General features: G+C 47.1%; 1 protein-coding gene across 1 annotated transcript; it reads right to left on the bottom strand.

Annotated features, from left to right (window-relative positions):
• Position 1: 1 nt before the first annotated feature.
• TSNAXIP1 (translin associated factor X interacting protein 1) lies at positions 2–27,845 on the bottom strand. The gene is made up of 16 exons (XM_059825075.1): positions 27,817–27,845; positions 23,872–23,962; positions 22,066–22,169; positions 20,594–20,717; positions 16,821–16,914; positions 12,390–12,586; positions 9,511–9,646; positions 8,551–8,720; positions 7,012–7,171; positions 6,598–6,728; positions 5,191–5,319; positions 3,437–3,598; positions 2,498–2,607; positions 1,513–1,636; positions 1,071–1,177; positions 2–230 (listed from the first exon to the last, which is right to left on the bottom strand). Exons 1-16 carry the CDS (start codon positions 27,843–27,845, stop codon positions 2–4), a joined length of 2,097 nt encoding a protein of 698 aa, XP_059681058.1.
• Positions 27,846–27,994: the final 149 nt, after the last annotated feature.

Below are 27,994 nucleotides of genomic sequence, written 5' to 3'. Positions count from 1 at the left end.
CTTACTCTCCTTCAAAGCCTGTCGTGCTTCCCTCCCTGGGTGAGGGCCCTACTCGTCTCACATCTCCAGCGAGTAGTCTCTCAAGTGCGGTTTCCACAGGGACAACTTCTTGGTCTGGCTGTTCTCTTCGGACCTGATAAGCCAGGCCGATGTAGGTATCTAGCGTCCGATCATCAATGTCAGGATCGATCGTGCAGAAGGCGGTCTTCAGATCATCTGCGTTCACCTCTCTGTTCAAAAACAACTCAGTCACCGCTCTGCTGTGGTGTGTGAAAGGAATATTTATGTATTTGTGCCACAGTGAGAATCTGTGCTGCTTGAATTGCAGAGCAGAGATGTCTTTTGATATTTTTATCTCTGCCTCTACTAGTATCCCTTTGTTTTTTAAATATGCATGTAATAAAGACTGCTAAGTACTAAATTTCAAACTGAACAGAAGGTAGGAGATGTTAGACTTGTACCAACCTGGGAAGACCTTAAATTCCCTTTGTTGTGCACTGTGATATCCTTTGTTACCGAACGACATTTTCCCGTGCTAATTCATTGTCCACGTTGGACAGCACTTAACATCATGGGCATCTGCCCACCTTCAGTGTTCTCCTCGATGCCTGGCACCAGACTTCTTTCCTATGCAGTAACTACCTCTTGTTTATCTTGTTTTGAGGTGGAATTATTTCTTTAAATCTGCATTTCTCAGTCCTGTTGACTCTTTCTGCTCCTCAGAACCCCTCTCTGAGGATGTGAAGGATTTTACTGCTCTTTTTGGAGAGCTGAGGAGTGTTGAGATACAAGACCTCAGGTACTGAAGGGGGATTATTGGTACAACCAATCTTCTCTACTCACTGCCTGCCATATCCAAGTCCTTTGGGTCAGGAACTGACCATGGGCAGTGTTTTGTAGAGCAGAACTCAGCCAGGTTTTGGTATTTACTGCAATATTCACAGCTGGGGCCCTCTGGTTAGTGCAGGGGACTCTGCGCTGGCCACGCACTCCCGTGTCCACAGCGGGGTTCCCTCTGCACGCGCTGTCCTCATCTGCTGTCCCCGTCAGCTCCTTCCCTCCATACTTACGATAAATCTCCCAGCTTGTTCTTCAGCTGTCTCAGGTACTCCTGCCTCTCCCTGACGTACTGGCTCCTGAGCTTTGCGACGAAAGGTTCGGCGTTCCCTTCCTCATCCTGAAAGAAATTACAGGTGCGTTAGCACTGAACACATGTTCCAGTCTGGATAGGAGCTGCCCCACAATATGTATTAAAATAACTCAGCTTTCCTAGAAATGGCATTTCCACGTGAAAAGTGGAAATGAAGAGAGAGAACATGGAAGGAGAACTATGACAGAAAAGGCACAAGCTTGCCTTGCCGTTGTCTGCAGATGGCCGTTGGGTGTTAGAGCTTGTGGTGGGCACTGCAACTTGGTTAGTCTGATAAACCTGGTTAGTCTGATAAGACTAATTTCAGCCCTCAATTAGGCTTAATCTGAATCAAAAGGAAAACTTAAGTAACATCAGCTTACTTCTTTGAATAAGGATATGTAGTCGATGAGGTCTTTGGTGCTGTCCAGCTTGTACCTGCTGGCATCCACTAGCTCTTGGATTGACTCTTTCCTTTTCAGGGGAAAAGCTTCCCTGACAGCCATGCTGTATGGAGACAGGCAATACGGACAAAAGTGTGCTTAATGACGCTAGCGTTTAACGACGCTTAACGACTGCTAGCGTGGTGTAACGACCGGCCAGAGTGCGGCTGGCTCTTTTTTAGGCTACCAGCGTGTGCATGTATTCCATGGGTCAGACCTTCAAAAATTCATTGCTTTCACAGGAAACACATTTCAAGAAGCGCCTTCAGCCACCAAAACAAGGGCAAAGCTTTCAGCAGTGCTTAGGACTCAGGTGAGCGTTGGATGCTGAGCCGTGTGGGAGACCCGAATGCAACCGGATCGGTTAGCTGGTAGCCCAGACGGAATTGGGTAGCGTGTCCGCACCAGAGCCGTGTTCCCAGCTAAGCGCTGGAAACGGCTGCTGCTTTTCTTCTGTGCCATGACCCAAAGACATGCTGTGTTTAGAGTTTCACTTAAGGCACAGCTGATTCATGAACTGGGAGAAGATTGACAAACCTTGCGCCTGTAGCAAAAGTCACAGAAATGCTTTGTGACCTATCACAGGAGCTCGTGGGAGCACTGCGCAGGGTCCCGTGTCCCCTCAGGGAGCGTGGCAGGGCGCAGGGGCTGCCAGCCTGTCCCACTGCATGTGTGAAGCATGTCTGCTCTCGAGCCTCTTCAGTTACGCTACTCAAAACTTGCAGTATTCACGTTATTCTAAGCCTAATGCAGAGGTTAACAAGGACAGACTTGCTAGAGCTGTCTGCACAGGAATTTAAAAGAGAGGAAAAAACCCTCCGCCCCTGGCTGGCATGGAAGATAAGCAAAGCAGACTCAGCGTATCACGACATCTGACGTCTGCCAGATGTGGGCAGAGCTCGGTGGGCAACAGTTGGCCTCTTGCCTGAACTGCTTCCTGGTCAGGGATCCGCTGTTCGAGCTGTCGCAGGCAGCCAGCTCCTTTTGCAGGTTGGAAATCAGCTGGTTCTGGCGGTGGTACTCTTCTTCACCCACCTGTGAAACAGGGAAGGTTCACAGGTCAGTAACCACCTCATCTGTTGTCCCTTGGGCTACCTTTGAAAGGGGAAGCAAAACTGCAAAAGGACTGTGCTCGCTTCTAAAGCAACTTTCACCTGAGCGGCTTTTAGGGATTTACAAATAATTAAGCAAGCAACACAGTGGCGTCTTGTCGAACAACTTGATTAAACTCTTAAAGCCGCAGGTGCACGCCCTGGATCCCCCAGCATGGCGGTGGCCTCCCCGCCTGGATGGTGGCACTTGGTCCCAGCCACTTTTCCATTTCCAAGCAAGACATAAGAGGACCTGGGGGGGCTGCATGTCTTTATGTTGCAGGAGATGGAAAGACGTGGCCGTGTAGCTAGAACTCTCCAGCTCTGACACGGCGCTGGGGAGCAGGGAGCAAGGCTGCCAGGGCCTGGACGACGCTGCAGGTCAGAAACTGTGTCCTGATCTTCACAAATGGCACAGGGGACAGGTCATGGGCCAGGAAAGACCTACTGGGAGGGAAAGGCATGTATGTAAGTGTTGCAAACAGGAGCCTCTCGTCGGAGAGGGCAGATACGATGTGACTAAAGCATTTGAAAGAAATGAGGTCTTCTAGAAGCTCTGTTGGGAGCAGTAATATCCTGCCATGTCTTGCACGTACAGGATTCCCTTCTGTAGCGTGTGTCGGTGTTTACTTTTATCCTCATGAGAAGGTGCAGCTTCCCAGGGGGAGGAATGGGAGGTGAAGCTGCTTTGCAGAGGAACGCTTCCCTTGCCTTCTGCCTGTCACACCAGATGCCTGGGCAGAGGTGCGGCGTTGGGTTGCGGGGTTGCCTACCTTCCCGGTGAGTATGTCATAGAATGAGCTCAGGACATGGTTTGATCGATAGAGTCGCATGTTCTCGTAGAGGCTGTAAGACCACTCCATGGCAGCGGCATCTCCGTACTTCTTCTGGAGGTAGCTGAGAAAGAACTCGGGAAGACTGGATCGCTTCCCCGTCTGCAGATAACAAGTGAGTAACTCCTATAAGCAACAGAACTAAATCAAATCTGCCCATTTGATTCCAGCTGTTTGTGTATAGATGTCTGTCCGTTGGGGATCTCACACAGCGCTAACACGGTGCTAGTGCTGGTTGGGGTCTTGCCTGTTATTAGATCATTCAAAATGCTTCTCCCAGGTTTGTTCTCTAAATGTGGGTAAGATTCCAATGAAACTCTTCCGTTACTGAGACCACTGATAAAGTCGCACTTCTCCTACCTATTTTTGTGAAATGTGTAAGAACTTGCTACCTGTGAGGTGCCACCCCTCTGTCAGATTTAGCTGAGCTTGGCTCATGGGCTGAGAAATGGAAGCAGTTACTGGAGACAAGTAGAGCCAGACAATGATTGCAGCAACCCTATTTCCTCAGGAAATCAAGCTGAAAGTAAAAGACAGCTGCCACAGAAAACATTAAGCCACTTAAGGCTGATCTCAGAGATGTTTCTAGGCTTCTAGCTCAAGAGAAGAAATCTGTAAAGTGACTTTGCCTCTCTCAAGGTTGCTCTTATATGACTGAGGCACAGTAACAGGGCTTGTCCACTATCTGGGGAGATGGTATCATACTTGTCCCTAACATGGGAAGAATTAAACAGCCACTTTTATTCTCTTTTAGAGTCTTGTATCGCCCCAGAGAGGCAACGCATAACGTCTGCCTTGGCAGAGAAGACACACCTCACCCCTTTGGCTTCCAGTTGTCACTCCCGCCCCACCCTGGAGAAAGAAGGGGAAATTCTTTTGGTTTTTGTGTAACAAAACCAAAACACTTTTATATTAATTCATTTATCAACATAAATTATTTGTTGTCCCTGCTCCTCGTTTTTCCTGCAGTGCCACCTGTTCCTCTGTCGCATGGGCACAAACACTAAGGAGTTTAATAACGGGTTGATACGGGTTAAAATCAACCCAGCAAAAAAACCCCCTCACTTTGCTTTGGCTGCACGGATGTTGCGGAGGTTTCCACCACCACAGAACAGACGCTGTGTAGTCATGACGGCACGCCGGTATACGGAGCACCATCACACCCCAGAATAGCAGCGGTCGATCCAGCTAAGGTCTCAGACTGACGAGCGTGGCTGATTTCGCTCAGGGTGGCTGCTGCAGTGGTGCCTCCCTTGGGCACCCTGCCTGGTGGAGGAATCTTCGGGGACAGCTTAGCTGCTCTTGCAAGAGCTGCTGGACCGCTGCAGTTCACAGCCCTGGACATCAAAGCAACCGGTGCTGACTCCTGGTTTCCTGCATGCCTCTGAATTCGCAGTGGTGGCTGAGCATCAGCTGCTTCAGCTATCCCGGGAGCAGGAGCTGCAGAAACCTCTTCGACCTGGGATGGAGCTACTCCAGTTATCCATGTGACACTGCCCTAATTCATGAGCGGGATCGCCAGGGAGCCCTGCCAGGCGCGGGGTTGTTGCCAGCTGAAGCGGTTTGTTCTTACGATGTTTTATGCAGCTCGATGCAGATGAAACACTAGGCAGGACACGGGTGAGACCCGGCTTCCCAAACGGGACTGACTGCCATAGCAAATGCTGTTTGTTGAGAAGCAAAATGGGACAAACCTGCTGTTCTAGTGCAATTTTCTCCTTCCAGACATCCTTTAGGATGTTCACCACATCCTTCTTAGTCAGGTTTTTGTTCTTGACTTCACCTTCATGCCTCAGGTACACAGGTACCTCGTCACCTTTGCCCTAAGTAGTGGAAAAGAAACACAGATACAGATAAAGCGTTCACCTCGCTGGCAGCGATGCAGCACCAAAGCCACGTTGTCAGCATCTAAAGCCGTTAAAATGAGTCATTTGTGTGGGTCTCATTCCCAGTGCTAGAAAACGCATCCGCCCGCACCTCTGCAGTGTGTCTCAAGCGCTCCAGGGTGGAGCAGGGGCCCACAATAGCCGCATTGCCCACTCCCCGCAGTGACGCTACTTAAAACTTAGTTCACGAGTACCTTTGCTCGATGCCCTGCCTGTTGTGCCCAGGCAGCTGTGAGTATACCTGATCGCTAGTGTAATATATTCTGTTCTATTCGCAGTCCATAAGTTTTTTATTACAGCAGAGTGACGCTAAAGCCCTCTGCGTTGTACAGGAAACTCTGTGGTGAGTGTGGGGCTTTTGGCTGGAACTGGAGCTGCAGAGGAGGAGGTTGTAGGACCTTCTCTCAGTGGCAGTGAGCTGATGGACCTTGTCCTTAGACAAAATGGGACTGTGTGAAAGGTTCTGCCTGGCAGAAATAGAAAAGGAAAGATCTTCCTTGGATCAAACAGTTCAAGCTTCTGGAAAGACTGAGAAAGAGATGTTGAAGGACCAAAGAAATGCTACTCTGTCCCTGAGAAAACCTTTGGATACAGTTATGCTTGGTACGACGTGAAGAATCCTTGTAATGTTTCCTTGTCCCTGGAGCATTTCCTGATTCTCCCACGTGCTGGGGTGCGGTGCAATGGGACAGCGTGAGTTGAATTAACTTCCTGATGTCAGGAGAAGTAGTCATTCCCTGCTATGAAGTCTTGCTACTTAGTCATTCTAGTGCTTGTCTGAGTTCATCTCATCAGCAGAGAACTAATCTGGGAGAAAATGAGTACCGATCTGCTGGCTACTTCCCCATCGTCCCAGCCAGTACCAGGGAGCGGGGATGGGAGAAGGATGAGGTTTTTCAGCAGCAGGAAGCTGTTAATTTGTCTCAGCTGCATTAATAAGGGGTCTAGCCCACTAGTAATACCAGCATGTCTGGTGATTCGTGTGGCATCATCGTAAGGCGTGGCTACTTCAGCTGTCTTCAGTATGCTTGCTCTCACTTTCAGCTTTTCTATGGCACCTGAGTTTCCCTAGCTTTAAAGTTTTGGGTGCTTACACTAATGGGAAGGTGAACATTGAAGATACCAGCCATGAAAGCAATTCTCCCACCTTCCTAATGGATATTTATTACCAATTAATCTCAGTGGAAACAAGCAAAGAAGAAAGCTTGCACGTACCCATCCAGGGAAGACGTTTATCTCCTTTAGCGCTCCTGTTCCTATTTCTTCCAGAAGCACATCCACCAGCTGATCGCTGGTCTTCCCCTCAGCCAGACAGCCCCAGCGGTCAGCTCCCCCGGGAATCACCTCTGCAACAGCAAAAGGACGCTGAGCTGCTAGGAGCGGAGAATGCACCCGCGCATCCTGGTTTTGTGTGAATCCCACTAGGAGCCTTACGATGGATACAGATCTCTAGACATCTAGGTTGTCTCCTAAGATGTCTAAGGCAAAACAAAATACCCCGCAAGCTCCTCTCGGGCTACCGTCTAGAAGCCTAGGAGAAAAAGGGGCGTTGCAGGTAAGAAATGCACCATAGCAAAGTGTTTAAAGATGAGCTGCCTTAAGCAAACCAGTACTGAATGCGTTTGGCACCTGAACACTTTGCCCAGTTCGGCCGGGGCGTGCAGTTGTGCTGAACTCGCTGGAGTTCAGCGCAGAAGTTGTCTCGCTCTTCTGCAGTCTGTCTGTGGATCTCCAGCAGTGTCTCATGTTCCTTATGGAGGCGATCAAAATCCTTCTGCAGAGTCTTCAGCTAGAGGATACAGAAAGGAGGATTGTAACAAACTAACCAGAGTAATGGAAATTTTCTGTCGTTGTCAGACAGCTCCAGTGAGCAGTCGGTGTAGTCCATAGACTTAGAGAGCTGTCCCTGGCTAATTGCTTCTAGATTGGAAGAAAAATAAATAATTAATTAAATTTTATTGTTACCATTTACAAAACCTTCTGACAAAACATGTCAATGACCCATTTATACCTGGTTTTGTGTTTAAAAATAGGTAATGATCCACTAGGAGACAGCAAGAGAAACCTCGGGTTTTGTTCTAGAAATGTTTACATGCATCCCCTTCAGATCCACTATACGTTATTTAGAAAGCACTTCTTTTTTCTATGATTTATCTTTGCTCTACCGCTACAAAGGTACGTTGTGATTCAGAGGTAACCACAGCTCTAGTCTGGGTTTTGAGGGCTGTGTCTGTATTTATTATGTCACGATGTAGGTACATGAACAGTGGATCAAGCTGTGCTGATGGTCGGGGCTGGAATGGAGCTGCCAATGGCCCAAATGTATCCGGGACAGCCCAGCGCCGCTTTTCTGTAGCACAGAAGTGGGTAGTACTTTTTTGCCTTAATGGAGATTTTCATCCATCCCTCTTCGCAGCTGCGCACTAACTACGTGTTCTCTTTTTCATCCTCCTTCTGGAGATCAGGTCACTGCCACTCCGCCACTGCGGGGTTGGAAGCAGAGCCCATCCCAGTCACTGGTGTGTGTTATCCCTTCGCTGTCCTGCACGTAATATGGCAAGCAAACGTTTAGTCTGAAAAGGCAGCAAACCGATACAACATGAGGAACCTAGTCCCGTTCTTTCACAGCTGGAAAATGCATTGATCGGCCCCATAGTTGAGTTGATGACCTTGGAGTTTCAGTAGGCTAAAGAAACCATTTAATACTACTGGAAAAGACAAAACCCCAGCTAGACAGCTAAGCATTAGTAGCCCAGCAGCAGTTTCAGTTAGCCGTGGTTTGGAGACAACTGCAATGTACGTGAGGTGAACCTAGTTCGTTTATTTATATATATGATGACTTCAGACAGTAGTTCTCAAGCTGTAATCTGTGGGCTCTTGGTGGTCGGTGGGCCGTTATTGCTTTTACTGTGTTAATTCAGTTAAAACTGATGTTAAGGGTTTGTGATGGTACACTGATTTTGAGCGCTCTGGCAGTATGAGATTCCAATAGATAGGGAGCTTTTGGGGATTAGAAGACAGTGGCTTTTCACGTATGTACAAAACCCAAAGAAATGCCCGTATGTGAGCTCTAGGTTTACCGAGTCCCTACCCCAACCTGAATACCGAAGCATCATGTTACATTTGTATTTACGTGCTATAGCTTGAAAATTAGGAGCCTATGCTCACCTCCTGAAGTAACTCGGAGTGTTTTTTCTCCAGTGATTCAAAATCTCTCCTGGGCACAACATCTCCGTAGTCTGCTATCATTGCGTTCATCTTCACCTGGGCTTTTGTGAGGTCCTGCCGAGCTATCTTTAATGCCAAAGTTAACTTCACCACATCTTCACCCTTGGCGTCTTTAAACAACAGCCATTGATGAAAGCCCGTGACAGTAACATCGCGGTCGTAGTTTTCTAAATTGCCTATGAAGCTTTTAGACCACATAACCTTACAAAGTGTCGGCAAGAGCTGAATGGGCGTAGACTGTATTATTATTGAAGAACTGCAAGTCCAGGAGTACGTTGCAGTGTTCACGTTCCCACCGTCTTGCCTTCTCTCTCACGCACACGTACATATTCAAAGGCTCAGGCTTGCTTTTGATTAACGGAAAGGATCACAGGCGGGGAGAGCCTTACCCAGATGCAATGGCTACAGCCAGCGCGTAAGAAGCAGTGGCACTATGGGTGCCTGTAACCAGACTGTGGATCAACAGAGTGACCTCTCTGCCAGGTATTTGAGACACCAGAATTTCAGGGGTTTTGTGGGTCCTTGTGGACAGGCACAAAGCCGGCAGCTGTGGCTGCGTGAGATGGGCTGACAGTCGGCACCGGAGCCAAAAAACATAAGGAACCTTTGCATTGGGCAGCTCCTGCTTTCAGTTTACCTGTTGTGCTAAGCAAGAGCGTACGGGAATACAAGCAATGACTTACTGAATCAGATCAGGCTATTAGGTACATCCCTGCCTATTCCCTTTCCTACCTGTTTATGGACTTTTTGGCCATGCATTTGTCTGAATTCTTTTAAGAATCAAAGCATATCTGAAGATATTTCAGAGGTACTCTGAATTTTTCCTGCAATGCTGTACCCACGGATTTGCATTTGGATGTCTGTGTAGGACAGGTTCTTACAGAGATCCTCTTTCTCTACCTTGGTTTTGGTGACGTGTCCTGTCCAGCCGTTCATTATGCATATCATTCAGTTTTGCTAGAAGCAGTTTGCGGGCACCGTACTCATTGAGATAGCGAGCATAGTCCTCAGCCACGCTTCTCCGCAGATGCTCCACCTGCAGGACACAGAGGCTTGAATTGATCAGGAGCATGGCATCAGCGGGAGCTCTTGGATTGGTTCGGTGGGTCTAGAGCAGAAACTAAGGAGCAGAGAGTGGGATAAGGGAAGCAAAATGGGACAAACGAGCAGGAGAGCGGGCAAGAGATAACACTGTGGAAAAGGATGGACGGGATGGAAATACGACAGGAGAGTTCAGACTCAGATGTAGTGTGCAAAAGGCTATTCCATCTGAGTGTTTAGCCTTCTAGAGAGAGAATTATATACATTTCATCATCTGAGTGACACCATTTCTCTGTTGTAAGCCCGTATTTAGAAAATCTTCCAGCAACTTACTCGGTCCCTGTTGCTGGTCACACAGGAGAAAAAAAGCCGCTACTCTTACCAGTTTCCTCCGCTGGAACTGGTGACAGAAATGTATCTTGGATGGCAACATGGGATTGTATTTGTGCTGTATCTTTAATTTTTTGTTGTAATTTTAAATTTTAATTACATTTTAAATTAGCAGCAAAGTAAAGCTATCAGAAATCTGGAAGTCTAAGACCTGGGATTATGTGTAAAACCATAGCTTGTTCCCACGATGTGCATTTCATTACGTGATCAGATCCTGTCGCTGTCATGGCCTGCCTAGTCTGCTGGACAGGGAATGAATCAAGACGGTGGTTTAGTTGTTGCTCGGAAGACAACTAGTGCCTCGGGAACTCTGACTATTCTGATTCTGATGAGAATTCTGAATTCTGTTTGTTGGACTCATAAAAATACAAGCCCCCTGTAGCAACGCTGTTTTGCCTGTGTCCTACACCATCGTAGCCACAACCGCGCTGCCACCAGCAGACAAGTCAGCAGCTTAGGTGGTTCTTTCCAAGGAATTTTTGAATACCTAACCATGCCACAGTTAGAACATTTGAATGCTGTCTCAAAAATGGATTTCTGGGTTTAGCAGAATTCTTTTTCCCAACCTCCTTCATCCAAGTTGTAAAACTTAAATAGCCCAAACTAGAATTTGGATGCTGGGTTCCATTCTTAGGCAAGGCAAGCATAACTTTGCATAAATTCTCGGTTTCTCCTTTCAGAGAAGGTTCTTTATGGCTCTATGAAGCACTGAGGCCTATGAGTACCAACAAGTGGAACTGGCTAGTTCTAGGACTGCCAATGGAAGAGATATTTATGAGCATTTTGATCTAGTTAGTGAAACCAAAGCCTCTGAGGTTCACCAAGTGCTAGCTAGATGAATAAGGAGCCCATATAGTCTGTCCTGAAGCTTGTTCTTCTTCACCTTTACCACTTAAACTTAGTACTTAAACTAGTGGATGAAAGCAAGTTCAGGTAGAGTTCCTCGTGCTGTTATCACACCTCTGACTACAGCAGAACAAGGACAATTTGTTTCTTCCTCCTGCTCGTTTTTCAGCAGGAGGATGGTACCACCCTGGAACAGGCTGCCCGGGCAGGTGGAGGATCACTGTCCTGGGAGGATGTCAAAACTCAAGCCAGACAAGTTCACGGCTGATCTGATTAACATAGGCAATAGTTCTGCTTCACATGGGAGGTTGGACGGGGACTCTGGGTGTTCCTTCCAACTACCACTTCTTTGATACTTCCTGAATTAGCTACAGTAGCTGTCAGGGCCCCAAGAACCTTAACTGTTCTGATCAGCCTCAACTGGACCCTCCATCCACACACCACCTGCCCGCAGCCAAGGAGCTCTGTTTAAGCTCAGGCTGAGGCTTTTGGTCTTCGTTGAGCTATATTGTAGGTGTATCTGCCTCCAGTCCTGCCTCTGTATCCTGACTGGACTTTGGACTGTTGTTGTAGGTAGCTCTTCTCCTGGATGGACCCCTTTAGATGTCTGTTGCAGTTTTGTCTCCAGTCCTGACTCTGGCCCTATCCTGCTGCTCCTGAGTGCTTGCTTCCTCCCCGCTGCCACGGATGGACCCTGGGCTTAAATCCCTCACCTGGAACTGCTGAGGACGATGGCTACCAGTGCTTGGTGCTGTGAGACCGTGCCCTGGTTGGTGGGGCTCCGACTGCGTTGCAGTCACCCTCAGCTCCTGGCTCGTCCGTTTTCCTGCAGCAGCCCTGCTCTTGTTGCTCTCCAACAGTAGTGTCGTTTCAGCCTGAGTAGCTGAAACTGTTCAAGAACTGTATAAAGTGGTAATTTAAGTTGGAAAGACTTAACTAGTCTTGCCTATAGGTATCAATGCAACTGTACCAGCAGTACGATGAATGATACAGATTTAAAGGTGCTAAGGGTACAATGTTGTAAAAGGGTGCACGTACTTTTAAGTAAGAACTTAAAACATGAGTACCAGGAAGATATTTATTTCTTCCCCCCTTCAAATGTGACACTGGAAGAGCCAGATGGGACAAGAGATACAAGTGAAGACTTCCGACAGCGGCAGCACAGCCTGTCCCAAGAGAACAAAAAATTAAAAATACAGCACAAATACAATCCCATGTTGCCATCCAAGATACATTTCTGTCACCGGTTCCAGCAGAGGAAACTGGTAAGAGTAGCGGCTTTTTTTCTCCTGTGTGACCAGCAACAGGGACAGAATAAGTTGCTGGAAGGTATTCTCTGGAACTGGCCAAGATCCAGCATCACTACCGTGCCAGATGTTCAGTGCCTGCTCCAGAACTTCTACTGGCATCGAAGGATGAGAGGCTGGGAGGTAAGAGAGCAGATGTATAAAATACATCCAACTGAAGCTGGGAAGCATTTGACTCATCATTGTCTAATTTACCTGAGTCTGAAGAGAATTATTTTCTTTCTTCATGTTGTCAATGAACTTTAACAAATGTCGTTTCTCTTGCTTTAACATATTTATTTCATCTCTCTCCTTTTCCTGCAGTGCCAGTATCTGCCGGGTGCATTCCTCGGACACAGTTGTGACCATCGCCTTCAGGGGCTCTAGGGCACGAATTGTCTTCTTCTGATGAGCTAAAGAAAGCAGAGGTGGGGTCCCACAATGAGCAACAAAGCCTGAATTTTTCTCAGCTGGGCTGTTGGATATATAACCTTAAAACAGTGCTGGTGGGAAGTGGGACTGAACACGGAGCTTTTATTGCTTGGCCTGGTGAGTGCCCAAGGACTGGGAGTAGCGTCTTTTGGGATTCTATCCTGTTGTTTACCCAGCTGTGCATATGAACTTCGTAAAGATTTCTGATTTCAACTCATGCTATTTATCCTGGTTTGGAAAACAAAGGATGAACAGTATTTTATTTTGTTTTCTTGAGTATTTAAGGTTTTGATAAGATATAATGCGCACTGATGGCTTCGTCATGTTTCACTAGGTGGGAAGGTGTCCCCCTTTTAAGCACAGGCAGCACATGGGGCTAAAGGCAGCTGGTAATTAGCAATTTACCCTCTTTTTTGAAGGCACGTTCTTCATGAACTTCGATCTGCTTTCTTGTCTCCAAATGCATGGTCTCATGAAACCTTTTGTGTACCAATTTGTTGCCTACCCACTCTCCCCTCTTTTTAGGTATGCGTTGACCTCTTTTTTTGCCTTTCTCTTCAGTACGTCTAGTAAAGAACTCACGTGCTCTTCTTGGCTTTCTCTGCTGTAACGTGTGCTTTTCACTCTCAGACATTTCCCCTTTGACTTGAAAATGCTTCTTAAAGATAGAACCTAGCGACAGTACTTGACTTGGGTCCCACATCCTAGTTACAGTTACATGGTAGAATTTCATCTGACGCCACCTCCTCGGTGCGGAGGCTTGTTTTTATGACAAGATGGAATTCCACCAGGAGAATAAAATGGTCAAAGACCAAGGATACGGTGTGATTCAAATGAGGCTGTGAGCAAGCCTTATTTTGTTTGTGAGTAACTGCGTTATTCAGCAATCAAAACTGTTCACTCCCTCTCCTGAACAGGATAGAAATACTGGTGGATGCCAAATAATCTGACTTGGAGGATTTTTCCTCCTCAGTAAAACCTGGTGTTAGTATTTATGTACAAAAACTATGCGACAGATTTTGCATTTTCAGAGTTAAAACGCATACACGAATCTAAGAACAGGAACTACTTTTCTTGTTATACTTGGGTGTGAGTTTCCTTCCCATGCTATAACTGTATGAAAGGTTTTGTAAAACTCTTTCACTATGATACTCATATCAGAATGAGAGATGGCAAAAATTAGAGCATTAGCACAGGGATTCTGCTGCTGTGCTGTTTGGTTGCCGACTGTGAGCCAAGAACGCCACGTTAAAACTTCAGCAAACTTGTTTCAAGGCGTAGTTTGAGTGTTTTACAACTGGTTCCTGACCACCACAAGCAAACCCCTTCAAATTAAGCGCAACAGTATTTTTAATTGCAGCTGCCTAGTATGTCAGAAGTTAGAGCACAACTCCTTGGCTGCCAAAGTGATTATTTTTGCAGTGTGGACACTGGCCAGTGCCATCTGAGAACATTAGCTCTCTGATGACCTCTTGTAACTCTCCCCATGCCAAGAAAGGACAGACACTCTCCCACTTGGAAAGAATTCAGGCGGTGGTGCAGTTCATTGCACATACAGAATTGCTGGATGGACCCAGAAGTCTTAGCACCACAAAAGAGTGACCGTGAAGGCCCTGTGGACATAGCAACCTGAGTATTATTTTAATCAAGAAATGGATTCAGCTGTGGATAGCATCACCATGAAGACCTACTCTGTCACTCAGCTCTGTCTTAAAGGAGCTCCCAGCAACTTAACCTTTATCTCGGATCAAGGTAACGGCCGTAGGGATTTGATGGCTCTCTCTCCTCCACAGTGCTATGTCCCAAATTCTGTGTAGTACCTTCACGTTCACGTGGATTTACTCCAGAAACAATGCCGTAAAGCCTCCGTGCTGCCTCAGTACAACCTTAACACCCAAAGGAGCTACAGCTGCAGTTTTATGTCCCGTTCTGGCAGAAGACACCCAGTTGCAAGCAGCCAGTACAGGCTGCACGACCCTGCTCCCGTCAGAGGCAGCCGCCTTCTCTGGTCTGCGTGCTCAGCTAGGCATGTGCTAGCAACCTCAAACACTGTGCTGCCAAAATGATGCAGCTAAATATACAGTGTATATAGTCCAGTTTTAGGACAACATTTCATAATACTTTTTTTTTTTTTTTTTTGAAACCAGATCACTCTGACTGAACTGGGAATACGTTGTAATGCTAGAAGGTTTAAGGGGAGAACCTGCCCCAGCAGTGGGTGCAGTGGTGAGCACCGTAAGTGTCATACCGGCTAAGCTGGTACAGGATCTATGACGAGGGCAGAAAAAACAGAGGAAGACAACGCTGCTAAATCACACTACAAAGATAATAGCCGGTTGGCTGAGAAATAGAATGCTGTGGTGTAAAGCAGGTTTAGTTTCAGTTTCAAAGGGAGTCGAAATGCTACAGAGTATGCATGTTAGGCGGAGTCATGAAACACCTCTCCAAGGAAACTCTCCCATTTATCAGCTCCAAAGCTGCATCTTAAGACTGCAAGCACTGTAGTGAGGGACTATAAACAGAATATAAAAGTTTAATGTTAGAAGCCCTCAGAATGGCCACCTCTCACAGATTTTAAAGAAGTTATTTCTCTTAAGCACAGTCAGAGCACATCATTCTCTTAAGCACATCATTTAAGAATAAAGAGAAGTATTTCGGAGTGCAGTTCCACAAATCTCTAAATTTCCTTCCTATTCTCTTTCTTTTGTACTCTTTCTGCTCTCAGACACTTGCTTTTGTCTCTTCCCTAGCTCAGACGCTTCCATGAACAAGTCAACTCACTAAACCAACAGGAAACTTTGCAGCTCTTGGTGTTAGTTTTTCCTGCTGGGTGAGTTGACTCAGCTCAGAGATGTCCAACGAGTGGCAGAGCTGGTGCGTTCTAAGCGGTGGGAGCGCACTGTCAGGACTGGGGATGTGGGACCTTCTTGTTTCCATGGCCATGAGTGCTTGGATTAGATCACTGTTTCCTCGGCCAGGTGGGTAAGCTGTTGTCTGTGCTAGGCAGGGAGAAAGAGGCCTGGGAATCACTTACTGATAACCCCATCCACTACCCTTAGCTAAAAGGAGATGGATGTCATGCAGGCTTCATTGGCAAGGTAAAATCTGTAATTAGGAAAATGAGTCCCAGAAAGGTGGGAGGACCCCAATCCCAACTTAAAAAAAAAAGTAATATTCCATTTGTTTTATTCTTAGAACTTCAAGTACACTTGCTACCACCACAAATCGGTTCACTGGCATTCAGCCGATTTCCAAAAATAAAGCTATCATAAAAGATACGTTTTGCTGGGTCTCCAATGACTTCAAAGGAAAAAAGGAAAATATCACATCCAAGCAATATGGAGGAGTCAGTAAATAAATGCTTAAAAAAAAAAAGCTTCAGAAAGCAGTACAATATGGGCTACAGCACGGACACCAGTAATCTCTCTGGGAGCTGAAACAAAGAAATGTCTACTAAAGAGCTCGGGAAGGAAACTGATTTAAAAAAAAATGTTTCTACATAGTGATTAAAATTTACTTACTCACCTGCTTGAAGGATACTGTGCAAAGAAAGATTTTTGTCTATAATGAGGGACAATGATAGGTAGTCTGGGTAACAGGTACTGGGATAAACAATATATATCCTTTAAGAGATCGTCCCAGTAGAAAACTGTTGACATTTGATAGCCGCTCAGTGCCCAGTGTGAAATGAGCTCCTGGTTACAGTCTATTTCTAGCCCTCAGTGATTGCTTACAAAGTACTGGTATCACTGCGGCATCTGGATGCCAAGCGAAGTTTAAAGCACACTAAGAATGGACGGGGAACAGCCAGTTCAGCTCTCTGCCCTGCCTTGCTTCAGGAGTAAATCAAGCCTCAAGTTAACAGAGCAAGTGCATCCAACTATATTAGTACGATACACTCCACAACAAATGTGCTTGTCCCAGAAAAACCTGGAGAAACTGCTGTTGCCTGAATGGTGTATGTGATGAAGGTTTAAAAAAATCTAAAAATCTTAAATCTCAATCTAAAAATCTGAAATATTAACGGAAAAAAACCCCTCCAACAACTTCATCTTACGTATGAAGGAAATAGACTGAACGGACCAGAAAGATGCTTTTACCAGTTGACATCTATTTAGGCTTTTCATCCCATATATGTATCCAACACAACTAAGCTCTGTAAGAACATGTCTCCATTAGTGTATTTTCCCCACAGGCCAAAGTCCAAGAGCTTACCCAAAGTAACTTCATATTCATTCTTTATAGCTGATAGCAAGGGCTTGTAGGTCTTGAAGTTGTCTATCAAGAATTCAAAGACCTCTCTGTAGGGCTGAGAGAAGAAAGAGAGCTTGAGAAAACATTCAGAGGCACTTTTTTCAGAATTCAGAGATAGCTGTTTTGTCCAACACAAATGGCATCTAATGACAGTGAGAATAAGTATAACAATTTATTGACGATCTGGATGAGGGGATCGAGTGCTCCCTCAGAAAGTTTGCAGAGGACACCAAGTTGGGCGGGAGTGTTGATCTGCTGGAGGGTCGGAAGGCTCTGCAGAGGGATCTGGACAGGCTGGATCCATGGGCCGAGGCCAGTTGTATGAGGTTGAACAAGGCCAAGTGCCGGGTCCTGCACTTGGGTCACAACAACCCCATGCAACGCTACAGGCTTGGGGACGAGTGGCTGGAAAGCTGCCCTGCAGAAAAGGACCTGGGGGTGTTGGTCGACAGCCGGCTGAATATGAGCCAGCAGTGTGCCCAGGTGGCCAAGAAGGCCACCGGCATCCTGGCCTGTATCAGAAATGGTGTGGCCAGCGGGAGTAGGGAGGGGATCGTGCCCCTGTACTCAGCGCTGGTGAGGCCGCACCTCGAATGCTGTGTTCAGTTTTGGGCCCCTCACTCCAAGAAGGACATGGAGGTGCTGGAGCGTGTCCAGAGAAGGGCGATGGAGCTGGTGAGGGGTCTGGAGCACAAGTCTGATGAGGAGCGGCTGAGGGAGCTGGGGTTGTTCAGTCTGGAGAAGAGGGGGCTGAGGGGAGACCTCATTGCTCTCTACAACTACCTGAAAGGGGGTTGTGGGGAGGTGGGTGCTGGTCTCTTCTCCCAAGTGACAAGTGACAGGACAAGAGGAAATGGCCTCAAGTTGTGCCAGGGGAGATTTAGATTGGATATTAGGAAAAATTTCTTCACTGAAAGGTTTGTCAGACACTGGAACAGGCTGCCCAGGGAGGTGGTGGAGTCACCATCCCTGGAGGTGTTCAAGGAACGTGTGGATGTGGCATTGTGGGACATGGTTTAGTGGGCATGGTGGGGTTGGGTTGGTGGTTGGACTAGATGATCTTACAGGTCTTTTCCAACCGTAATGATTCTGTGATTCTGTGATTAATACTGCTACCACATTTTATTTTGTGTCTCCATCTTTGGTCTGCCATCCCAAATATGTCATAGGAAGGTGGAGTTCTCTCCCCTGTTGATAGGTACCACAGCATGATGGAGAGCAAACAAACATTTTAATGGCCAAAGAGAAGCTTTGATCAAATCTGTCAGGGCAGAGCTCCAAAACGAAAATGATTCTGTTCTGACGGAGCTGACTAGAACTCAAGTTACAATATGGATGTTAAAGATATGTAACAAGATCATATTGCTGCTTTTGTTGCCTGTTTTGTTAAGTTAAATGGCAAGCTTTGCAGAGTAGAGAGACTCTCTGCAGATGTTGTCCTTCTCAGCAGAATAAAACTTGGATAGTCAAACTCACGTGTTTTATCTGGGCCTTGGGAAGACTTCATTAGGAATAAGCAATGTTCTCACTGAGTGCACCTCGCTATTAAATACCATTAAACATGTCATGTAAGATAGGAAAAAATATTTTCAAAGCATAAACACTGTTGCGAGATCTTTATTTTCTCTTGCTATTAGTTACTCTTTGTTTCCCTCCATTCTCTTCCATCTACTACTTCCTTTCCCCATCACTACAGGATTCCTTTGGGAATGAGAATTTTAATTAATTTGGGCACAGAAAATTGAATCCAAACTTCCCAGTCTGCATAAATGCTCTAATTGCAGGATATTACAAAAACAGGAGTACCCACTCCTACTCTATCTGTGTTTTGAATTAAAGTGGTGGTTCCCAATGTCTCCATGAGGTGTATCCTCAGCACTCACAACAAACCACCCAGGAACAGACCTATTAGAAGCTGCGAATTTTGGGGCTCCTGATTAGGCTCAGGCAAGGGCTAGATGAGGAAGCCCCTTCTTGTCACATACAGAAACCTAACTTCAGAAATTAAGAGGTTTTGCAGTGAAAATTTGGGAACCTACACACTTGCTGCTTTATGGGTTTACACAGGAATCTTCAGGAGTTTAGTGACTAAATTCTGTTTCACATCCATTTTAGATTACCATGTCTATTTGGAGATGGGCTTTGATTTGAAAACAGAAACAGTTGTAGAAGATGCAGAGTACGCAAGAAGATGTGAACAACTCTGTGCCTGGGAAGATCATGGAACAGATCCTCCCAGAAGGTATGCTAAGGCACATGGAGGACAGAGAGGTGATTCAAGACAGCCAGCATGGCTTCACCAAGGGCAAGTCTTGCCTGACCAACCTAGTGGCCTTCTGTGATGGAGTGAATACATCAGTGGACAAGGGAAGAACTACGGATGTCATCTATCTGGACTTCTGTAAGGCCTTTGACATGGTCCCCCACAACATTCTTCTCTCTAAACTGGAGAGATATGGATTTGATGGGTGAACTGTTTGGTGAATGAGGAATTGGCTGAATGGTCACATCCAGAGGGTAGTGGTCAACGGCTCAATGTCCAGATGGAGATCAGTGATGAGTGATGTCCCTCAGGTGTCCGTATTGGGACCAGTACTGTTTAATATCTTCATCAATGACATAGATGGTGGGATTGAGTGCACCCTCAGCAAGTTTGCAGATGACACCAAGCTGAGTGGTGCGGTTGACATGCCTGAGGGATGGGATGTCCCAGAGGGACCTGGACAATCTCGAGAAGTGGGCCCATGTGAACCTCATGAAGTTCAGCAAGGCCAAGTGCAAGGTCCTGCACCTGGGTCAGGGCAACCCCTGGTATCAGCACAGGCTGGGGGATGAAGGGATTGAGAGCAGCCCTGCGGAGAGGGACTTGGGGGTACTGATGGATGAAAAGCTGGACCTGAGCCAGCAATGTGCGCTTGCAGCCCAGAAAGCCAACCGTATCCTGGGCTGCATCCAAAGCAGCGTGGCCAGCAGGTTGAGGGAGGTGATTCTGCCCCTCCACTCTGCTCTGGTGAGACCCCACTGGGAGTACTGCGTCCAGCTCTGGGGCCCCCAGCACAGGAAAGACATGGACCTGTTGGAGCAGGTCCGAAGGAGGGCCACAAAGATGGTCAGAGGGATGGAACACTTCTCCTATGAGGAAAGGCTGAAAGGGTTGGGGTTGTTCAGCCTGGACAAGACAAGGCTCCCAGGAGACCTTATTGCAGCCTTTCAATACTTAAAGGGGGCTTATAGGAAAGATGGGGACAGACTTTTTAGTAGGGCCTGTAGCGATAGGACAAGGGGTGATGGTTTTAAACTGAAAGAAGGTAGATTCAGACTAGATATAAGGAAGAATTTTTTTACAATGAGGGTGGTAGAACAAGTTGCCCAGAGAGGTGGTAGATGCCCCATCCCTGGAAACATTCAAGGTCAGGTTGGACGGGGCTCTGAGCAACCTGATCTAGTTGAAGATGTCGTTGCTCATTGCAGGGGGGTTGGACTAGATGACCTTTAAAGGTCCCTTCCAACCCAAACCATTCTATGATTCTACATAAACCCAACATGCAAACAACAGCAACCCAACATATAAATGAACTGCTTTCTGTGCAAGTTCCCTAACGTGAACTGCAAACCCGCTTATCCAGTACTACCCGTAGGCGCCCACTCTTCTCATCTACTTTTTCCTTTGGATGGCCAATTTAAGTAATTCATTTCAGCACGTTGTTTCAAATCAAGAGAACCTTGTATCAGACCTGTAATTTCAGTTCCTGGGAGTTCTTTTTGGTCAGATCAAGAGACTGCAGCTCTTTCCTTAAGTAGGACTCCAGTTGCTCCAAGTATCGTGGCTTTGGAATGGTGAGAAGGGTCTGTTTATTGCTGCAGAGACACAGGAAAAGAATGGACGCATGGACTTACGTGTGTCATATGTATAAGAATGAACACATCATAAATCAGCTCAAGGATCTTGGTTTTCTTCCTACTGCCTGTTGCTTCACAGCAGGACTTTATTATTTTCCCTTACATGAGAGAATATATATGTACTACAGTTAAAAAAAAAAAAAAGCATACAATGGCCAATTTAAGATGCCTTGATGGAGCAGGAGGCTATCCAAGACATCCTGCTATTGCTAAGTTTAAGAACTTCATAATGCTTTTTCGTATAAAAAGCGAGGTGAGTGGGTTCTCTGTGGCAGAAAAGAATAAATGCTAATTACGTTATTTGAAATGTGTCAAGAAAAACAGCCATTTGAAAAGAAAACTGATAACATACTACATCTCCTGAGGTTCTACGTTCCTCAGAAGGTTCTAGGCTAAATGTCCCTTTGCTGGATGTTGTCACGCATATTTCATATTAAAACCAGCTAGAATTAACACTAAAAAGCACAACTCTCCTTATTATATCATCCACAACTGTGTCCTGCAGTCTGTCAGAGCCCTGAGTGCACCAACAGGCTCTGCAACCTCTTCCCCTGCTCCTGGGGGTTTAGGTGCCTCTGCTGAAGGGGAGCTGGGACCCCACAGGGTGACAGCAAGGCAACCAGGGAGGGTGACCTGCCTAGCAGGGCACAATGCCACAGGACTTGGAAAAAAATAGCAGAGCAGGTCCCTTGATGGTAGCCAGGGTCGTTCATCGTTCAGTGATGGTCAGGCAAATCCGCAGTGATGAGGAAGGTCCGATGCCCAGCTGGGATGTCAAGTCAGCAGGCCGGGTTCAGTGAGGTACAAGATAGACATGGCTCCACCATAGCTCCGCAAGAACCGAAGGTGAGTGAGCCTGAGGAAAGGCTTCTCGCATCTCTCGCATCTCTTTCTCACACAGCTCTTTTTACAGCGCTTGGCCCCAGGTCACCCAGCTGTGCCGTATCAGAACCGATCTGGAGCCCAGGCACCCAAACGCTTAGGACTGGAGAAGACCTTGCAGAGCCTGTTGGTGCGCTTGGCGCCCTGACAGCATCCTGTATAATGTCGGTCAATGAATCATGAAATGATAGCATTTTATGGTAACGTTTATCCTAAGTATGACTCGCTATTGCAGAAATACTTGACATCTCCTACGGAGCTACTAGTCAGAACCAGCAGTGTCTTCTCTGTTGTGCAGAACTCTTGTGGAGAACATCGTTGTTCTCACTAACACTGGAAGAGGTTCTGCTCCGTAAGGTCTTGGTTTTCAAACACAGCTTCCAGCAATCCCGGTGACTTAACCAGTAGTACAAGCTGAGCTTACCTAGACCGTCTCTCCTCTGGGGCGCAGCAGGGTTTGTGATTCCTTAGGACTGTCTGCCCAGATGCAAATGCAGGCCACGTGGACCAATGGCCTCTAGCAGAAAGCTGAAAAGATTGAAAGGAAAAAAAAAAAATCCCTTTGCTGTATCTGAGCCCTACAAACTCACAACAAAGAGCCAAAATCCAGAATCAATACAACTGCCTGTGAGTACAGTCAAATAGAAAGACAAGGGCCGTACCCTGAAACTCTTCTCAGGCAGGACCGACCACACCTAAAAACCAAGTAAACATTTTTTTTTGTTCTTTGACGAAATCACCTTCCCGGACTGGTACCATTTGTTAAACACCTCTGAACAATCTCCTGGTAGCTATTGTTCATGCTGTCTAGATTACATGATTGTGGGAAATAGTTCATATCTTTGGGTGAAAAATGGTTTCTTGGTCTACACTGGGACCACTGGGAAATAAAGCATCACACAAACAAATCAGAATCTTGCATTAATCCAGATAGAAACCAACATGACAGGTTTGACTTAGGTCTTGTTTCCACTAGGGAGCTTTGCACTGGGGTGTGCCTAGCGAGGGCACGCTGAGCTACGTTAACTCCTCTAGATTAAGAGTTTTAAATGTGGGTTGGTGACCCTACACAAAACTGCTGAATTTGCATCAGTGTCGAATGTAATGAAGCTAAGGTCTGAGGAAAAAAAGAACACGATGAATGAAATTCCCTTCAGAAACTGTAAGTTCTGCTGAAAGCAAAATCTTGATAATTTTAAGAGGCTGTTGAATTCTATCTTGGAACCTTCTCAGCATTTCTTTGGGGCGAGAAAAGGCCAGCTACGCTGGATTGCTCTACTGTATCTTATTACAACAAACTAATTAGTTTGCAATTGTCCAATACAATTCCATCCCTATTCTGCCTGTAAGATTTACAAAAAAATAATCCTGGGCAAACAGGAGGGTTTGACTTTCAAAACCCAAACTTCAGACTGATCAAGCCTCGAAACAGCTAAATGGAAAGCCTCAGAAGTTTAAATGCCCTAATTTCAGTGCAGGATGCAAGAAGATTACATTGGAGAAACGGTAAGATTCCGATTTATTGAGTTGAAAATCTTTTGTACAATGAAGGAAGTGCTTACAGAATGTCCCAGCTCTAGGGAGAAAATAATGCTTTAAGTTCTTGTGCTGATGTAGCACGTACAGCTTGTCATAGAAGTGGCACATTCCTGAAATACAATCAAAATGCTAATGAAAAAAACCCCCCAAAAATAAATAACAAATGACTTCTATAGACCTTAACGTCCCATTAGTTCGTCAGTATACATGCTCCTGGAATTTATGTTTTCGTAATTTGGATATAGACTTTTTCCATGCTTGTTTATTTTATTTACTAAGACTGATAAATACTAGGGAGCAGATGTTCCTGTAGGATGCTCTTATCCTATGATTAAACAGCATGTGGTTTCTTTCTTTTTTTATACTATATGGGTCAAATTCTGGCTTCACTATTTGGCATGTACGTCCACTCAAAAAGTTGCAGCCAAGAACAACATTTATATTCCTCTCCTCTTTCCTCCACCCTTAAAAATGCAGCAATTAATTCACAAAGACGACATCTGAATCTGAAATTCAAGAGTTAGCAGCAACATATAGATTTTCTGTCTATATATATATTAAAGAAAGATTAAAATTATTAGAACTTGCTTGACTTCCTAATAGATTGGGATGGTCCCTGGGCTTCCAGCAAGATTCAAAGTTGACCAAGTTAGCTAAAGTTTGGATGTTTCACTGGAATTCTTCAACTCACCGGAGTCTTCTGTTTCTTGGACAGGATGTATTTCAGACTGTTGATACGTGTTTGGCAATCCGGAGTCTCAGAAGAAGATCCAGGAGCGGTCCTGTGCAATGGCAAGAAAGAAACTTTTCAAAATACCCAGAATTAACTAAATATACAGTGGAGATTGAGAGTCTGGCTCATGTACACCTACGGTAAACAGTCAATTATGAAGTGCCTGATGGATGAAAATATCCAGTAGGATAATGGATAATGTACAGGGAGGGACCGATGGAAACATTTGAGGTGCGGCTGAACTCCAGGCTTTACTATTTGATAACTGACACAACATTTGGTACTTTCCTCGCTGTCCCAAGGAAAGCAGCCAGGCTGAACCCTGCAGCTGGGCGAGCCTGAACAAACTGGTCTTCCGAAGAGGAGAGGTTAGAAGCAAAGCTAGAAAACCTGCTACCCATGGGTCAAGAAGCGGGATTTGGGGGTCCCGAAAGTGCCTGCGAAGCCAGTTCTCTGGCGTGGCAGTAGTGCCATGGCACAGGTGGCCTGACAGCCAGTAGAACTGGAAAACCATGGAAGAAATACAGCCAGGAACTCTTTCCTAGACTAGGAACTGGCACGTATAGGTGAAAGGCCTTTGAAGAAGTAAACGTACATTTGCATGTGTATTTTAGGGAAAATTAGGGTTGTCGTGATATAGTGAAGCCATCCAGAGAGCACAGTGAATTTGCGCTGCGCTGGCACAACGTGACCACACGCTCAGCTCGCTATCTGAGCGTTGGCTTGGGCTGCCGGCATGGTTTCACGCTCGGCTGGCAGGTAGCTGTTACACCTAGAGCAGATCTAACTCCCCAACCATCCGCTTTCGGGGAGAGGTGTGCATAGGGTGAGCTGGAATAGCTTTCAGGAGTCCACCAAGGGCCAGCGCAGCGTCGGGGTGGGAGGTGGGATCGGGTGGGCTGTCGGATCTGCCACCCTACCGTGTAAAGCGGCAGCTTCAAGCTGCAGCTCCGTGAAATGCGGTAACAGCTCAGCACTGCTGAAAGGGGAGGTCCTGTTTCTCCCCCACCACAACAGGCTCCCGATGCCTAGGCAGTGTCAGCCGGACAACTCTCTGAGCTGTTTTAGTTTGCTAATCCAAGGGAAAACCTGCAGTTACCCAGTTTAGACTGACTAAAAACATTAACACGGGAGCGATTCCTCAGCTGGCAGTGAGGCTGGAGACGGGAACTGCAGCTGGGTCAGCATGCCCAAGGATCCACACCTTTGGGTAAGATTCCTTGGGACACCGGGAGCTGCTCTAGCAGCTTACAGCTCTTGAAAAGCCGTACCATCTCCTCCTCCTAGCCGTATTTTCCTGCTGTTTACTTTGTGCTGCTGTCACTGCTCATCAGACCTCTTTATAAACTGCTTCAAGTCACCACCTCAGCAGAAAACTAACCCGGCCTCGTCTTTTAATTTTGCTTAGTGATCAGCACAATGGCATAGACAAGAGAAGACTGTACCTGGCACAACATGCTTTCATGGCACGGTGCCACCGCGCAAGGAAGCCATGGAAGCGTGTGCTGTGTGCCTGGCTACAGGGAGGCATGGAAAAGCAGCGGCAACTGGGAGCCGTGCCTGAGAAGGTCGAGCTCCGCTGGGCAGGGACACTCCAGGAGCAAGGAGCAGGATGAGTATGAAACGGCCTATGGTTGGAACTGCAGTGTTTTGGCAGTCTCCAGCAGATAACAGACCCTTAAACATATAGTAACATATGGTTTAGAATTTGAAGGGCACTTTTCATGCATTTAAACAAAATAAGGTTCCCAGCTATCCAGAAATGCACCTTCTTTTATCTGCAGCTAAACTTGCAACTGGTTTGATACTGAGCAGCCTCTGCTTCCATTTGCTTTCATAAAAGCTGAGTGCACTTACCACCCAAGACCACATGTCTGGTTTTTTCTTGCAGGACGGGATTTTAAGATAACAGCAATCTTTATAGCACATCCGTCAGCACACTACCAGCTGGGACAGCTTTTCACTCACCTGACAAAAGCAGGGTCTCAGACTACATGATGGCTCATGTTTGGAAGCTGAAAGGTGCCTGTTCCCAGGCAACCACATTAAGTGAAGAAAAAGAAGTGCCTGTAACTTTCCCCATGAGTGCAAATGATTGTTACTTGGACTGTGGTGCAGCCAGCCTGGCTTTGGAACTGATGGCTTTTTCAGCATGGTGAAAGCTAGCACTAATTGAAGCATGAAAAACTTGCTTGCTTGATGAAAGCTACTTCCCAGGAGTGTAAAACATACAACTTCAATATAATCAAAGTTTCTTTTGCTATATGTAAACTTTCTTAAATGGATGTAGGCATGGCTGTCTGTATTGGAGCTCTCCAGCAGAAAAGGCAGTGATAGCATGCTTTTAGACTACCTGCATCATACAAGTCTGAGATCTGAAAAGAAAAACCTGTCTGTGGGTATAGATTAGGCCTTCACTGTGCTGGAGGGAGGCTCAAGACATACAGAGAAAAGCAGGCTTGGCCATGAACACTCCAGAATTTTCCTTATGAGGCAGCCCAGGCAGATGTCAGAGCCTCCAATGGGCCTTAATTATTCTGACCAGCCTCAGCCGAGACCCTCACCCATTCACCTTCTTGTCGGTTCGTTCAGGAGCTCCATGAATCACAGAATCACTAAGGTTGGAAAAGACTTGTAAGATCATCAAGTCCAACCATCAGCCCAACCCCACCATGCCCATTAAACCATGTCCCGCAGTGCCACGTCCACATGTTCCTTGAACACCTCCAGTGATGGTGACTCCACCACCTCCCTGGGCAGCCTCTTCCAATGCTTCACCACTCTCTCAGGAAAGACATTTTCCCTAATATCCAGCCTGAGCCTCCCCTGGCGCAACTTGAGGCCATTTCCTCTTGTCCTGTCACTTGTCACTTGGGAGAAGAGACCAACACCCACCTCCCCACAACCCCCTTTCAGGTAGTTGGAGAGAGCGATGAGGTCTCCCCTCAGCCTCCTCTTCTCCAGACGGAACAACCCCAGCTCCCTCAGCCGCTCCTCATCAGACTTGTGCTCCAGACCCCTCACCAGCTCCGTCGCCCTTCTCTGGACACGCTCCAGCACCTCCATGTCCTTGCCTGAGCTACTTTGCAGCTGTAACTATCTTCAACCCTGTCTCCTGTGCCTTGGGCTGTAGCCTTGTCTCCAGACCGGTCTCTGAGCCGCTCCCTCTGGACCCGATTCATCACTTGGCCTCACCCGGGACTGGAGGCACGTGCTGGTGGGGGCGGGGGGGGGGCTTGCCTGTGCTGCAGTCGCCTTCAGCAGCCATCGCACCCTCCCTTGGGGAGCAGCCCTGCGCTCTCAGAAGGCAGGTAAAGGGTGGCCGGCAGAACGAGGAGCCATGTGCTAGAAGACACCATCCCCTTCCAGGACAGGAAAAGAAAGGAGCTCTCTCTGCTTTTATAACTATTCCGAACTATTCGGACTAACCAGAACACAGTATCGATGGTAGAGGCAGACACTTTGATAAAGGAATGGTATGGAAAACAACTAGTAGGGAGAGGCACTACTTTCCAGACTATAAACTAACTATAGCTAACTATCAACCGTTAGTTACAGACACTAACAACGGCAAAGTGCCACAGGAGGCACTCAACAAGTTCCTTGCTCTGCTGTGAGTGAGCGAGGCCCTCGCTACAGGAGTGTTGTGTCCTGAAGCCCCAGGAGCAGCCCGTGAAGGCCTTCCCCACTCTCCCTTCACGCTTCCAGACGGGCTGTGGGGAACCGCGTCCTGCCGCGCCCGCTCTGCTCTGACGCCGACTCTCGGCGGGCGGGGCGGGATGACAGCGCCCGCGGCCTCCCAGCCCGTGCTGGGCAGGGCCGGGGAGGCACCACAGCCCCTGCTCGGCTCTCCCTGCAGGGCCCGGACCCCCGTATCTCCCTCCGGCCCGGCCCGGCCCTTACCCGCCCGGCGGAGCGCGGCGCGCCGCCATAGCCCGCACCGCCCGCGCTGTTTACACCCGTCGCCATGGAGACGCTTCTCTCCCCAGGACCCCCTCGCGTGCCGCCATAGCTGCCCCGGCAGCGCCTGACGCGCTGGTGCCCCTCGCCAGCCGCGGCAGCCCCGGCGCGGCCCAGCCCC

The sequence above is a fragment of the Gavia stellata genome, chromosome 15 (assembly GCF_030936135.1).
Source record: "Gavia stellata isolate bGavSte3 chromosome 15, bGavSte3.hap2, whole genome shotgun sequence".
In the NCBI taxonomy this organism is placed as follows: Eukaryota; Metazoa; Chordata; class Aves; order Gaviiformes; family Gaviidae; genus Gavia; species Gavia stellata.
This window is presented reverse-complemented; position numbering and strand designations above follow the sequence as displayed.

Coding starts and splice junctions, on each gene's coding strand:
- TSNAXIP1 (XM_059825075.1), bottom strand. CDS start 27,845: ATGGCGGCGCGCCGCGCTCCGCCGGGCGG. Junction 8,721..9,510: donor GACACGTCACCAAAACCAAG/GTAGAGAAAGAG, acceptor TGTTGTTTAAAG/ACGCCAAGGGTGAAGATGTG. Junction 1,178..1,512: donor ACATATCCTTATTCAAAGAA/GTAAGCTGATGT, acceptor AATTTCTTTCAG/GATGAGGAAGGGAACGCCGA.